The following is a 16,649-nucleotide window of genomic DNA, read 5'->3' as shown; positions in this document are numbered from 1 at the left end:
AAAAACAAACAAATAGTAAACACAAAAGCTCTGGCTCCATGATTAGTGTGCTGAATCTTTGAACAGCCTTATTATTATTTAGGATAATGACAGTCCATTTCCTTCAATTTTTTTTTTCTTACTTATTTCAGTCATGAATAAATTTAGGTATAACAGTCTGTTCATGCATTCATTTTTTAAAAAATTCAGAGAGTCCTTTGAAAGTTTTCTAACCATAAACATTCTTAATTGAATAACAGTAATTTGTAAATCTCCCTGACATTCACTTCCTACTCTTATTTTACTTTGAGACTAATCTTCTCTTTTTTCCTAAGGATGTTTTGTTAATGAAAAAATACTTCTTCAATATCAGCTTAATAATAATCTCCAATAATTACATAATAGCAGCCTCTCTCTTTTCCTCCTCAGACTTACAAACATGTGCTGGTACTACAGGAGCATTCAGGACTTGTAAGAACAGAAGTGCAGTCAGAAGATAAAGAAAAATGCATTATTATTTTAAAAAATTGCAAATTTATAATTTAAGCAGAAGACATCAAAACCATCTGCATAGCTGTTTGGGTGGTATGGGTTTGAGGAAGATAAAACTTTTGCACTATTCTTCACTACCCAATGTGATGGGAACTTAACATCACAAGTTTTTCTGATATTAACAACTACTGCTGATTGCAAAGAAAGAATAATTTAAATTTATTGTAGGAAGAAAAATCAAAGAATTTTAAAAATCTGGCAGTCATTGCTGATGGTCAGGAACCAGATAGTGTTAAAAAAGTCAGGAATTGCAAAGGTCAGGATGGAACATACAGAAATTATTATCTCAGTATCACGCATACCAATGGCATAGCTTTCTGGTCACAGTTACAGCTCTCAAACTTCAGGAAAAAAATTTCAGAGACAGGGAGAGAAAAATCAGCAGCACAAAGTCTCTCTCACAAACCTTATCACATATTCCTTTAAAGAACAGTAAAAATAAAAGACATTCGTAAGTATATGAAATAACGGATTTTACTTGAAAGACTCCTGGCAAATGCTAATTGCCTTCTGTCATAAACAAAAATAAGGTACTCAGTAATACTAATGACAGCCAACTCTGAGCAAATGGAAGGACGATACTTTTCAATCCTGCACTGAAGGATTAGCTTGGAGAATTTGTCAAATGTTGGGTGACAAACATCTTGTTGGGTTTCCAAGAAGGACTAGATAGATGCTTATCTAAACAAACAGAACAGCCACAGGTGTCAGAAAATATATGCAAAATAAACTTAGAATTACTAATTTTAAATATATGCACTTTACAAATATATATATAAAAATATGTTCTCTAGGTTTTTGGGCAGAATTCAAGTAATACTGAGATAGAACTTCCATTTGGGATTGATTACCGTAAAATGTGTAAGCAGTAATTCTTACAATGCCATATGGTATTATTATGTAATGGTCATCCCTGGAAGGAGGAGCATACTAATCAGATCAAGTACTGTAATTCAAAATTTATTCCTTGGGGCATTATTCTTAATCTTAGTCTGGTTTTGCATTGGCAGTTAGAAGTTAAACTTCACTCTGCTTTGTTTTGTACATCTCATCTATCCCCTGCTAAATCTGTACATCTCTCACATCACTCCTAATTAAATCCAATCACAATCAGTTCTGCACTCTTAGGAAATAACAAAAACCACCTATGGGACCAATGCCATGGTACATCATTTGTGCCGGCGTATCTAAATCCACGTTAGATTCAACTGCTTGCAGAGCATTTGCATCCATCCACATAACCCAGGGCTGCAGAAGTCCCCTTGGGCTCTGATCACAACTCATTACATATTCAGAAAACTAAAAGATAGCCCAAAAGCATGTCTTTAATTACGTGTTGCCTTGCTATCTCAAGTCTATGTCAGACCTTGATGTTTCTGTGTTGATCTTTCTAAGTGAGCTTCCTGGTTCTTCTTAATGAATTAGCTATGGAAAATCATTGAGATAATTAGAGTGATACATGGAAACACATCATTAGCACATGCAATTACCCCATTTACCAACTTAATTACGCTGTGTTATATTCTTTACTTACAGCGCAGGTTGAACCTTGCCTTTTTTAATCAGTAATGTATATTTTAAAGATCCATGTATATTTTAGCCTACGGGCATGACAGATAGCTTAATCATAGCTAATCATAGAATGATTTAAGTTGGAAGGGACCTTAAAAATCATTTAGTTCCAAGCCCCCTTCTGTAGACAGGGACACTTCAAGTAGAGCAGGTATCTCAGAGCCCCATCCAACCTGCCTTCGAACGTTCTCAGGAATGGAGCTCCCTTAACTCTAGACAACCTGTGCCAGTCCCTCACAGTAAAGAATTTTTTATTTCTAATATCTAGTATATTATATCTAATATCTAATCTAAATCTATCCTCCTTCAGTTTAAAGTAATTCTCCATTGCCCTATCATTGCCTGCCTTTGTAAAAAGTCTCCAGCTTTCAGAACCATTTACACACCAGAAGGCTGCTATAAAGCCTCTGCTGAGTCAATATTTAAACAAAAATAATTTAAACAAAATAAATGAGAAAACATTTACTGATATTACTAGACAGAGTTTAGCTCTGTCCTAAGACTAAATAGAATTCCTGGTTATTTGCAAAAATTGCTGTACAGTCAAGCACATAACGAATTTCAGGTAATATAGCACATTGATATCAAAACAATTCATGTTCTGGATTGTTTGTAAATACAGAGATTTAAGATGCAATTCAAGAATTTTCATATGCAGTCAACATCACCATTACAAGACTGACAAGGAACAGAGCATACTGCTTATTACTTCCATTACATCTGAAAACAGTCTGAATCCAAAGTCATCTAGGATTATGCAGTTTCATCATTCAGTTAGCACTTCATGCACACCATTAGATTTTTCTTCAAAAATAAAACCATTTCCATATTCTTACCCAAAATATCCAGTCCAAGAGTTTTTGCCAGATCTTTTACGCCATCAGTTCCAAAAATATGCGTCTCATGCTTACATTTGGGACACTGGAAAACACTCATATTTTGAACTAGTCCTAAAACCTGTCAAAGGAAAGGAAAGGAAAGGAAAGATTGCTCAAACGAAGCACCGGTATTTCCATGTTAATCTTTGATAATATAGATTATCCACTAAGAACCAACACAGAGTGGTTATTTAAAACAGGAATCAGACCCATTAATATCATTATCAGCTCTTATTAGTCATCTCAGTGGCCTCATCATCTGGCATTATTTCAATTTCTTCACATTTATACCTCTTGAAGACTACCAGCCTTATTTGTAACAAAAAGTACTTGCACAAACCTAACTTGCCAAGAACTCTCCCTGCTAGTATTTCATTTTCAAACTCTGAATACTGGAAGAATTTTCATGCTGCGTTTTACAGTTTTGTCCTTTGCAGTTTCAGGAAAGAGAAAATAAAAACATACCATTACAAGAAAGTACACAATCAGACGTGCTTTTAAGGCATTTTTAGAAGTTATCCGGTAGGGAAATGTTTTCAAAAAGACCAGATTTGTTATTCTTCTGCAGAGCAGAAACACATTTTAAAGATCAAACAATAGAAATAATTATGTGAAACTAAATGGCAAAAACCATAGCATAAAAATCTAATACACACATCCTGGGTACCCTTCCATTGATGCCAGGTTTTTAACGTCATCCTTATAAAATACATCAAATAAAAATTTGCCAAGTCATTCACACAAAAAAATCTTCCTTCACAATGTGAAATTACACTAATAATCTCATTCTATTCACATAGTAAACAAAACTCTACATTGAGTCAGATCAAAATTTTCAGAAGTGACGAAAACAGTGTTCAAATGCCACAGGGTGGAAGTTTTTATCCACCTGCTAAGGAACAGAACATCTGCTTTAAGAGATGCAATGTTACAACATTTTACTTTCGGATTTGTATAGTACCTAGATATGTCACTAACACTATAGCTGAATTTTAGAATACACAATTTATGTTGCTATTTACTTTGTAGCATTTTGTACTTCTACATTTTCCTGAACCTTCTAGTTTTGTGCTTGAACAAGGTGGTCTCTTATTAGAGAGTTATTAGAGAAGAAATATATCCACTATGCTAATGAAGCATATCTAGGAGGAAACAGCAGTGTTCAGTGCGACCAACAAATATATTTAATTAAAAGTGAATGTACAACTCCTGGCACTGAACTTAAAATAAAAATGTTACTTACAATATCATAATAAGTTTCCTTAGCTATAAACTGAAATTTATCAAAAGGTGGTCACCTGTTTTGCCTATAACACCTTTTCTATACCACCTCTTATACATCTTCCTTTACTTATGTAAAACTCTCAGATGGTTTAAAGCAAGGAACATTTTAAGAAATAATATGCTTGAAACAAAAATTACCTACTTCCAATTTAACACCTCAAACTGACTTTGCCCCTTTTCTACTCTCTCCCAGGGACTGTCAGAGAAGCAAGTGGAACAAGATTCTATTTACTGGCACATTATTACAGGTCATTTTATCATCCAGTTCTTACATTAGTAGAGACATTAAATACTGCATATCCATGGGTATAACGTGCAGGACAGTAAAAAAGGAGCTGTACAGCCACAGCCTTCTATGGATGACCTCTAAGCAGGCATTCATCCTGCTCTCCCCTAAAATCAAGTCATGGAGTTTTTACTCTCGTGGTAAACTGAAGAACACTGAAAGACATATTTTTGACAAAAGAAAAATATTATTTTCACCAGGATACATGGAGGCCATTTTTGAAAGTACAAAAAAAGAAAATGGGAAAAAAGAAGTAATTTGAAATTTATACTTTAATTCATTTTCAGGTATCTTGGGGTTTGAACTTTCTGTTCTCTTCAAAGTACTCATACAACATTTATGATTCAGCAAATTTATTATCAAAGAAAATTTTATGTAGTCTACTATTGTTTTGTGAATAGTTAAGCATTATTACAGCTGTTTTGTTCATTTTTTAATAACCTAGTAACTAAGAAGTCCTTCAGCCAGGACTCATGCTATACCAGTTTTAGAGGCCTTAAACACTGTCCTTTTTTATTTCCATTTAAACAAACCTTACTAAAAGGAAATGACATTTCATTATTACACAATAACTTTAATTTTTCTGTGTTGGTCCTGTTTGTCAGCCAATAAATAGTGCATATTTAATAATATATAATTCATCCATCTGGAATATGAAGATGCCACTTAAAAATACTAAGTATAATATGGAATATTTCCAAATACACAATTTACTGCTGAAGTGTTTTTTTACCATGCATTTTTCTGCATATATATTTACAGAAGGGAGCTCCTTATGACCTTCAGAGCTTTTAAATCTACAAAGCAATAGGTCTGGTTAATGAAGTCAGTAATAACCCTAATTTTCCTGCTCAAATAATAGACTTGTAATAGCTTCAAAGCAGCTGTTACTGTCTACACAAACTATTTCATAAGTGTGGGTGAATTCTATTCTAGTTCTTGTTGAGCTTGGCAAATTTGGCTCAGCAATGACATGAAAACTTTTATCCACCACAATACAGGAGCTAACCTATGGCAGCAGCATGGAGCTGCATTCCATTTAGTCTAATCGTTATTTTAAATGGCAAAGAAGCATCTGGCAAGAAATAACAGGAAATTAAGAACCCTTTCATTAGGAGTTATCTGCACACAGTTTCTGAATGTTTACATACTTCTTGTGCTCAGCAAACCTTTTGGTTACACAATAAATCATGCTTAAACCCAAATATACAACCTTCTAAGTTAAAGAAAATACAGTGATGAAATGAAAGTTCTCTGTATTTACATTAGGAGACAATTCCTGAGAAAGCACTGCAGTCATTCACTGTATTTAAGGACAGACAGCTGGTGCTGAGGTCTGACTGATGGGGACTGAAGTGACCAGGGTTACAGTTCCTCTGCCATCAACTTCCTGTGTCAATCAGCCGCTTTGCATTGAAGTGCTTCAAGTGAACATGCACAATATTTCTGTCTTCCTACCTTTCATCCTGTAAAGAGCAATTTCTGTCTCTAATATCTGCTCCCAACATGAAGCCATAATCGTGGCTGGTTACTCTGGATGCTTCAGAAACACCAGTAAGAACATAGCAAATAAGCCATTTTAGTACAACTCAGAAGGAAAAACATAGCTGAGTTTATCTAAGCAGTTTTTTTGAAACCTGCAAAATCCACAGCACAACCTTCAAATTCAAGGAAATGTCCAGGAAAACTGTAGATTTAACTAAAACCCTGTCTTTTCTTTCAGGGATATGATTGATAAGATAAACAATAATGAACTGAACTCAGCCTCAGCAAGTGGAAATAGGCAGTTTTTCTCCTAAATCCTCAAAATTATTCACTTTGAGTCACCCTTAGGAACGCAAGAAAACACTGGCCAAACTCGCATAACAGACAAGAATCTTGAAACTTGTGATAGGAGTCAGCAACACTTTGCAAATTCCTCCTTCACTCTAAGTGTAGGTGTGCTCCACTGCACAAGAGATGTCACTCCTCTTTTAGCAACTATGTCCTAAGATGGAAAATATTAATTTTGCCCCATAAACCTGGTTTTAATGCTGAGTCTCCTGGTCAGCTTTTCATTAGTTCCTTCAGTCATTCTACTTCAATTTCAATAAACAACATTAAAAACTGTGACTTTACTGTGGTAATACTACACATGTCATCTGAGCCTTCCATAACTAATAATGGTGGGTGTGAGGGGAAGGTAGAATATATATATATAGGCCTGTATGTACATGGGAGAGACCACAGTTCAATAAATAAAGGAAAGCATACTCAGAGTTCAGCAACCTATAGCCTCTCTGCTGCTTTGAAAAATCAGCTCTTTGCAAGCGCTTTCTGAAAGATGAAAGATTGAAGATCAGTTAATTATGCAATCAGGATATGTAATTTTAGCACAGACCTTCAGATTCCAGCTCTTTGACATACACCTCAGGTCTGAAGTTGTCCATGAAAAATTATGTCACTTCACTTTCTTTAGATCCTCATATTTAGTTGACATTTAGAGATGTAGTACATAGGCAAAAGCTGCCTAAAACTCAAGCAATTTTTATACATATTTTTATATGTGTACATACAGGGCAGAATAAAATGAAGCAGGGAGAATAAAATGAAGCAGGGTAATGAAAAAGGCAAGGCCTGATAACTGGTTCAAGTGCATTCAAACACAACATGTGGTGTAACAGCTTTATTGTGACTTCTCACTTGATTTGACAACATCTGATAATTCCAATGAACCAAAACAGATCATACTTAATATCTTATCTTCCACTAGTCAAATCAGTATTAGCCAAGCCCATCCTAGAACACACGATTTTCTTGGATGCCATTCTCTTCAAAGGACATTGAACCAAACAGTTTTAGAAAGAAATCTTGGTAATTTCTCATTAAAACAAAAGGAAAATTCAGTGAAGCACTAACTTGAACACAATTTAAATTGAAAAAAAAAAACCAACATTTTACATCATTTCAGCAAACCCAAACAAAATCAAAACAAAATGTTCTGTATGTTATTCCTCTTGTTTTCCTTCTGGCAGCAAATTATAAATGTTACAATGCTTTCATTTTGATGCAAATATGCTTAAATAATAGTAATAAGGAATTCATCAAAGTGTTTCTTTTGTTAAGCCATCCTGTAAATTAAAAAAGGGAAAGCATTCACTTCAACTTTTTTTAATTATGAAAACACTAGCTATGAAAAAAACTTCCTTTCTTAAGAAAGACTAGAAGTGACCTTCACACAGGTAAACAAGAAAACCTCTTTTTTTCCTTACAGCTTATGATAAGGAAGCATTTCATATCATATTCTTTCATCAACTGCCCATTTAAAAATTAATCTCTACATAAATATATTCTAGAGTACTACATTCAGTTACTTAGCAACTTGTAGCACCCAGAGAAAATATCAAGTCAAGGATGTTAGCCTGTTTAATATTTTCTCCTAATTGTGGATATTCTTAGATTTCTCATTTCTCAAACAAGTACGCTAAGATATAAACTATAAACCTCATGAAAAACAATGACGGGACAGCCTTCTACTTGTCACAATACTTACAGAGCCCTTCAAATGGCGAAGTAACTAGATAGAAGCATATCTCCACCAAAATTTGAGTTTGCTTCTTAAAAAAAAATCAACAAATGATTTCTCTACATTTCATGAAATCTGAAGCCCCAACAGAGACAGTGCTGAAGAGGACACGTAATGAGGACACATAGCATGACTGAAAGGCATGCATTACTTCCTAAGATATTCTGTTCAGCAATCTGATCTATTCCATACAATTAAACAAACAGATTTAAAACAAATCATTTATTATTTTGGCTTCAGCCTAAGAAAATTCTCCCCTTTCTGTATAACCAAGTTCCTGACACAGATATAAGATGTAATCTAAGCCTTTTAACAAGAATTTATTAAATTCAAGTGATTTCTGAATGTTCACCTACTGCTGCATATGGAATTTTTTTTACATATTGGAAAAAGAAAAATCTACTGGTATTTTTCATGTAGAGACTCACAGGTACATGGACTTTTCTGAACATTTCAGCTCCTTTGTGTGCATCCAATAAAGCCACGTCTTGTGGAGTGGAGACAATCACAGCTCCTGGGAAAAGAAAACATGAAATCCCATTAAAATGGATTTTATTAATTATTCTGCTAAATATTTTAAATATTTAGTACATGCTAATAAATTCACAGTAGTCACACAGTTATATGCTTTTAAGGAAGAAAATTATGCCAGGTTTTTTTATTATACAATGATCCAAATAACTAAGATATGATATGAAGTGATAAAAGTATTTTAGATACTTTCATCATAACTTTTTCTATGTAGAAACCATTTATACTTTCTAAATGAGAAAAATTATCTAGTATCATACAACCATCCACATGCTGACAGATTGCAGAGGTGGTACTCTGGGAATATCTACACAGTAACAATCCCATGCCATAATTATAAGTTTTTAATTTAACAATAAGCCTTGTTCTAAAACCAGGAGGCAGGTGCTTGTAATCAGACTGTTGTTTTCCAGACCTCCTACACTTTCTTGAACCATGTCACACTAGACACCAGTGCATTTGTGATACCACAAAGGAAGAGGCCAACTGATGCACACTTGCACTAGGTTTGAATAGAGTGTTGCTCACTTCAAACGTGGCTCCAGGTTACCTGGTAATTAGTACTCCTGAGAGTTATTAAGCACACAAAACAGCCAGAGCTCCTTGTCTAAGTTACATTCTAAAGTAAAGTAAGCCTACAGGTTACTATCCCACACTGTTATTACTTTTTGATTAATACAGCATGAAAAACCACCACACACATCAGAATATTCTACATGACTTCACAAAGAGCATCTTTTTCCAATTGCTATGGGGTTTCAAATGTTATTTCCTCAAAATTTGCAACAAAAAACTGTTCACGCTTGTCCCTATTTTATAAAAATGTAATGTACAAGGGAGCATTACTGGTCAATTGATTAGCTTTGGTTTCACATTGACCATCTAGTGTCAAAAGTCTCTAATACAAGAAGATTTCTGTAGAGTCACATTATGCCAACCATGCACAAGAAATATATGTCAAACTACACACTAACAGCAATTACAACAGAGAATTCAAGATGCTTGGGAGAACTCAAGATCCTACTGGGCCAGCAGCTCCCAATCCCCTGTGTGCAAGGCAAAGGAAGAGGTGGGTAGATTTCAGAGGCATGCAATCCTGGCATCGCAGGCAGGGACCAGAGCACCAGAAGCCCTGGCACTGTGAGAGCACTCGTGGCTCTGGCAGCACTGGGACAGGAGCCCTGCCCCTACAGCATCCTCCTGCTGCCAGGAGGGATCCTGCCTGCTGAAAGCCAGCCGCTTCCAAACACCACCTGACAGCGTGTTTGAATATTTTCAGCCAGCATTCTTAACCTCTAATTTGTGAAAGAAAAATACAATCTGGCACCTCACTCCTGAAAAGTTGCCAATCTCTGTCTTACACAGTATTATACACAAGTCCAAAAACTGAATGGCACATGTAATGCACCAAGCAAATGTAATTTCCCTATTTGCTCAAACTCTGGCATCCAAATAATTTGCTGATATTCCCAAACCAGCCTGTGTCCAATGGCATCACAAAGAATAATGTGCAAGCTTTTCAGTTACACTGAAATCACCTTAGCTCCTCATTTCACCAAACACAGGGTTACTTTATAAGCAGCACTGAAATGTAGGGTCAATTCCACAAAATGAATGCACCTTTCCCTAAAAGCACAGGCCACAAGTAAATAATTGAGACTCAGTGTCCTTGAGATTTTTGCATATTTATAAAACAAAAATCTTTCAGTACTTGAAAAAAATGCTCATTACTGCTTTCTTTCCAAGCAAAATTAGAAATACGTGTCTTGCGTGTATACACACTTTTACTCACACTCTTCTCTGAAGATGCTGGCTCAGCATTCCATGAATCTTCACAGAACCTAATATGCAGTCAAGAAGACTGAAGTCTACATTTTCTGGTTCATTACTGATTGTGCTAAGAATCTAATAATTGTCATGGCATGAAGGACAGACTATGCACAACAAAAACACCCACTAGAACCACAAGCAGCTTAACAGAGAGATATATTTTACTAACAAATTCTCATCCAAAGGGAAAAAAATCAAAAATGCCAAAACAACCCAATGGCACAGTTTGGGCTGCCACAAGCACCAACTGTCTGTACAAAAAAACCTCTGGCTCCTGAAATACATTAATTAAAATTATGCTTGTGGACAATTTCCATGGCTTCTTCCATAGAAAGAAAGCCAACATGATCAAGAAGCTGCTGTTGAGGGTGTAATAGTTGTTTCTCTCCTATTTTCCTTTTTACTCTGAGCTAGTTACAGGCAAAATTTATTCACAGCCAGCTTGTACCAACTTACACCAACACCCTATAAAACAAGTGTCTTCTCTCTTTCTTTGGTACATCTGCTAGTCCAACAAACCCAACCTGAAGTTCAAGAATTCAAATTATTTGCAACATTATTTCCTTTACGAGCAACCAAATATGGCAAATGAGACTTTTCACAGTGCTCCCCTCCCTGAATAAGTTTGCATACGTTTAATTCAGAAAATTATTCAAATGATAAGCAAGAAAGGACGCAGCCTACACTTTCCTTGCTATCTTGACTCTACACAGTTAACGGCAATAAATAATAAATCAATAATTTATTATTTATTGATCAAAATAACTCTTTACTACTTTTCAAGCAGTAAAGAGTTATTTTGATCAATAAAGTAACAAAATACGATGGAATTCATGCACACAGTATGTCTCTTGAAGCAATACGTGCAATGTTTACAAAAGTATCTGGATGAGACAAACTGAGGCTGACAAATCGAACAGAGAAGCTGCAGAAACCTTAATACTGATCACATAGCACACCGGAACATACTAAAAATTCTGTGTTTGCAGTTGTATGCAGAAAAATAATTTCTGTGCCTTGAGTATACTAAGGATATCTAAGTAGAGTACATTTATGTTTAACTGACTTATCTACTTACTCATGCATTCCATTTTTTTTTTTTAAATTTCTATGTATTTCCTTTGACAAAAAGCTGATGCATGTTCACCAAATCACACAGAATCTGTGAACAGGTCAGGCTGGAAGGCACCACTGCAGATCACCCAGTCCAATCTCCCTGCTTTAGACGATGTTACTAAGGATTCTGTCCAGATGACTTTTGACTACTTCCTGTGATGGAGGCTCCACAAGCTCTCTGGGCAGCCTGTTCCAGGGTTTAATCACCTGCACATTAAAGAAGTTCCTACTTATGTTCAGGTGGAATTTCCTGCACATCAGTTTCTGCCCACTGTCTCTCTTCCTACTGCTCAGTACCAGCAAGAAGAGCCCAGATCCTTGACACTCTCCCATCAGATATCTATATACATGGATATAGTTTTCTCAGTTCTCTTAATTTTCTCCAAGCTAAACAGCCCCTGGACCTTTAGAAGTGATATGCTGCCTTCTCCTAGTCTTTGCCCTTTGCTGGTCTACCTACAGGAGCTCCATGACTCTTTTGTACTGAGGGATCCAGAACTGGACTCAGCACCCCAGAGGAGATTGTGTTAGTAAAAATTATGTTAACTGTATTTTTAATCCTTCGGACACATTAGAGACAGAACTAACAATACCCTGTAACACTGGTGTTTCCCTTTCTGTTTCAACCCCAGATCCTTAATTCTCAGTAAAAGAAAGATGTGCCTACACAGCACATTGGTAGCCTTCTGGTGGACTGGTGCTCAGCAAATTACAAGCATTTAAACAGTCTATCATTTCTGGGTATAGAAAATATCACCTATACAAAGCATAAGGTGAAATGTCACCAAACCTTAGCTATAGTCAATTTGTACCCAAGCAAAAAACACGGAGCTCTAAAAAGCATCTCATCAGCTGCAGTGTAGAAGGTCTCCCTTAGGATGAAAAGGATGCTCCTAATATATTCTTTTTCCCCTCCAGTGTCTTCACAGATAGATTTCAGAATGAAGCTACGTGTCTCTCATCCAAGATTAAGGATCCCACCACACAAAACTATTAGACCATGTCTTATATCAGCCTCTTAGCAAACAGTGCCACCTCAAAAGCTGTGAAGTATAACTGACCAGAGAGACTGGCAGAGTTCTGGAGGATAAAGACACAGAATAATCGTATCTGCTGCCTGACAGCCACTGAACACTCTTAGCAAGGAACCACATTCAGGCCTCAGTAAAGCTGTAGATGGCCTGATCTGATCACACCACTCACGCACTTCTTGCAGCTTTTGCTACCTTTTCCACTGCATTAAATTCAAACTTTTAGATAATGTCTTCCAGTCATAAATAGCCTGGTTAACCTGACTCTTCTCTACCGTGGATCTCTTCAGAGCCCCTCTGACCTTCTGTTAAATTTGCCTGCAATTACAGATACATCTTTGCACTTGAAGATGCAGAAAAAATCTTGCAAGAACAAAGACTTCTGTCTTTGCTGTAATTTCAACTGGCAACAATTAGAGATAAACTAACATTAGAAAATGGTTCATCTTCTAGGATAAACCTTATAAAGAAGTTCCTTCAGCTTTTGTGTGTGGCATCTTATTACGAACAGCAACTTAAAAAAGCCACAAGTGTGATTTTGCATTACAGGATCCTCACTTCAACCTCGTAATATAGCTCAGAACTGTCCCAAAGGCTAGATCCTGGCTGCATCACACCTCCAGCCTGCTTGCTACCTTCTTCTTGGAGCAGTCATTGAACAGCTCCTCAGACAGGGGATGTTTCCACACATCCTCTTTTGCCCAAGAACTAAGCAGGTAATAAAAGATCAGGACACTACCAACTTGCCCACATGACAAGAGAACAGAAATCTTACACCAATATTCTTCCTCCTGGTCACTGGAACTGTCAGCTGCATAAAGCTGTCATCCTAAAGCTAAACTGCCCTCATCTATACTGATCAGTAAGTATTATATCATCCATTTCACGCCAGATCACATGGGGAAAGGTGTGGAAGGACAACTCTCACTGTGGTAAAATGTTTGGTTTTCGTCATGGCAAACATGTCACACTAACGCAATTTACAATGAAGTTTTACTTAGTGAAAACATTGAAAATATTCATAATAACATCTGTGAACAAGCACTATCTGCAAAGTACAGGCCTGAAACAAAAAGCTAATTCCTCACAGACACTGCCACTTTGCACTCTTTCTTGGCTATCTGAATTAGCATTTTTCTGCTCAACTCCATTCCACCTCCTGCTTTCAAGAGCATTTGCCAATCACATCTAGATTATTATGAGAATTGTACTAAGCAAGAGCAAAGTCCAAATAGTCTCTCTGATAAATGAATATGATTTTTTTCTTTAAATGAGAGGTCCCAATCCAAAGAGGAGAACTGGGTCAAAGAGTGATTCTACTGCAGAAAAAGACAACAGTGAGATTACTTCAAAATCAGCTCCCCAAACCATTCTGTTGTTTACTTTTTTTTCCCTGGAGGTGGGGATGGTAAGAAGCAGATTTGAACATTTATTTTTTCAGAAGAAATAGCTAGAGGAGAAAATACAGTACCATTATTCATATGGATTTCTCTCACCTTTAGCAATTGTCAGCTGAACACTAGGCTAGTTTACTCCTCCTATTCAGAATAATTGGTCTAAAAACCAACAAAGCAATTGCAGTTGATCTAGTACTTAGCATACACTTAGCCACTGTTGCCAGACCTCAGAAAGCTCAGTTTGCAAAGCCTCTATTCTTCACAATTTTTTCCTGAATACCTGGAAACTATTCTTCAGAAACAATAAAATTTAAAGAACTTGCACTGATTACACTATCAATTCAGCTTCAACAGGCAATGTGTGTTAAATCAAACTCCACGAGCCAAGAACGAAATTTAAATTTATATTGAAAGATTGTGAGGTATTAATGCGTAAACTCATACTATATTTTGGCCTCTAAATTAAGTTTACAGAGTCTACTGAATCTGACAGTTCATAATGAAGCACCAGGAGTGTCCAAAGCTAAGATAACCCTGACAATAATTTGCATTTGTCAATTACATTTATTTTGACAACAGAAGAAGACTATTTCAACATGCAAATTATATTTGGATAAATACAAAGAACTGTTTGAAAATCCCCACTGGTGCAACTCAGGGTTTTTTTCTGTTTTTCAATCTATCCTAAACCCACCTGTCTTTCTTTTCCTACAGCAATCTAAAACATCAAAATACAGCATGAAATGAAGAGTAAATCTACATCAAAATCTGATATTAAAAATATTTGCCATTCAGAATTAGATCAAGTAAAATTTTCTATTACCCAAGAGGCTCCCATAAAACAGCTTCCAAAATTTACTGCAGAAACTAATTATGTACCTTCACCACAGAAGAAGAAAGCAAGCTCAGAAACAATGTATACAATACATTGTATATTACTGTTAAAGCAAAAGGAAAGATCAGATGCCTTGCATCTGTGGTGTGCAGCAAAGTAAGAGACGTGCAACAAGGGGTAAACAAACACTTATCCAAAGAGCAATGACAGAATGCAGATACACTTCTTAAACTGTATGCTACACACAATTTGTACAGCAGCACTGGGCTTTTTTTGATCTTTTCTCTTTAGAAAAGACAAGAGAACAGCACCATACCTACTCAGCTTTCAATTTCACATAACTTCAAAAGTCACCCTTATACAAGTCACAATTCTTTTCCATGCCAAATCATGCACAGCTTTATAAAACATCAACAGTATTTTTTAAAAGCTGATTTTAAGTTCTCCATTTACTTTTTTAATGTTCATTTCTGAAGAGACAGTCTACTCATCACCTGCAACTCCCTGTTCTTGTATGTTATTATATATTGAGCCAAGATCTGGTTCTGTTCAGTCCCACACACTGTTATAAAGTAGTTGTGCACAAGACTACACCCTGGTCTGTGTGACACTGACACAAATATGAGTAAATAATTTGATTTGCAAGTATGGTGTGTCACATGACAAAGAATTTAAAAATGCCAAATGTCTTCAAGTTGGTGGCATCCCTTTACTTTCTTCTATTCAATGTAAATTGAATAGAAATAGGATTTTTAATGTTTAACCAGTAGAGACAAAAATATGCTTTTTGGTTTTATTTAAAACAATCTATTAAATCACTGCTGCCAAAATAAATCCTATTAATTAGAATTCTTTGAAAATTCATATCTGAAGTAATAAAAATTCCTTTAATAAATATTTCAGCTCTACCTGAAAAAGGCATTCAGGAGATAATTAAGACATACATATTGCTGAAAGATGCAAACATTCAGGAAAATTACACCATTTTTAGGATAAGGCAATTAAAAAATGGTACAAACTCTGTGTTATGTTGATTTTAAATATGAGAGGTGACAGAAGTAATTTCCTGTATGACTAGCAATGACAATGCTTCTGCTTTTATAGAACTTGAGAAACGAAATAGTATTTACATTGCTTTCCCTTTGCTTATCTTGACTAATTGTCTTTCTATTCCTATTAACAACCTTTTCAGGGGTTATTATCACAATGATTATAACATATGCTTTGTACAGGGAAAAAAATTACTTTCAGAAGGAGGGAAAATTAAGAGCACTGAAATGAAACCTAAAGCCTTCTACCTTTCTGTCTCTTTTACAAACAGTCAGTTGAATACCCATTACTGCAATTATTAAAAGATTGTTCAGCAAGATGTGAAATTATTTGTTAGTCTCAGTCAGCTTCCCACTGGGCAGCTGTACACTTCTAATGGTTTTCACTGCTATGGCACCTCAAGAGCCAAAGAAATGGGTGATATGACAAACCTTTAGCAAATGGAACAATTCCAGCATTGACCTGGAGCTGGTTCTGCCAGCTGAGACAGGATCAGTCTCTAGAGCTGTCAAGCTGTCACACTTCACTAACACTGACTTCACTGAAACGTTAACAAGGAGAGGGCAGCAGACAGCCTAATTTAATGGTCAGCCCCCACAATGCAGCTTCTCCACGAGGCACAAGTGCTTGTGCAGGGCTGTGAGACTGCCTCTTGAACAGAGATGCTCTTGCTGCTTCCCACACAGCCCTCCCACTCTGAAGGGAGAGAATAATAAACTGGTCTCCCAGTCTTTATAGAGGCT

At 36.1% G+C, this 16,649-nt stretch overlaps 1 protein-coding gene across 7 annotated transcripts in view; it reads right to left on the bottom strand.

Moving 5' to 3' along the window:
- NUBPL (NUBP iron-sulfur cluster assembly factor, mitochondrial) overlaps positions 1-16,649 on the bottom strand; it is a 79,318-nt gene that overhangs the window by 12,207 nt on the left and 50,462 nt on the right. For all 7 annotated transcript variants that reach the window (XM_066552701.1, XM_066552707.1, XM_066552702.1 and 4 more), the window contains 2 exons: positions 8,545-8,630; positions 2,940-3,060 (listed from right to left, as the gene is read on the bottom strand). In XM_066552701.1, the coding sequence (XP_066408798.1) occupies positions 2,940-3,060; positions 8,545-8,630 (207 nt within the window). The remainder of the gene's footprint in view (positions 1-2,939; positions 3,061-8,544; positions 8,631-16,649) is intronic.

Source organism: Molothrus aeneus, chromosome 6, assembly GCF_037042795.1.
Source record: "Molothrus aeneus isolate 106 chromosome 6, BPBGC_Maene_1.0, whole genome shotgun sequence".
Classification (NCBI taxonomy): domain Eukaryota; kingdom Metazoa; phylum Chordata; class Aves; order Passeriformes; family Icteridae; genus Molothrus; species Molothrus aeneus.
The sequence above is the reverse complement of the archived record's forward strand: the minus strand, read 5'-3'. Positions and strand labels throughout refer to the sequence as shown.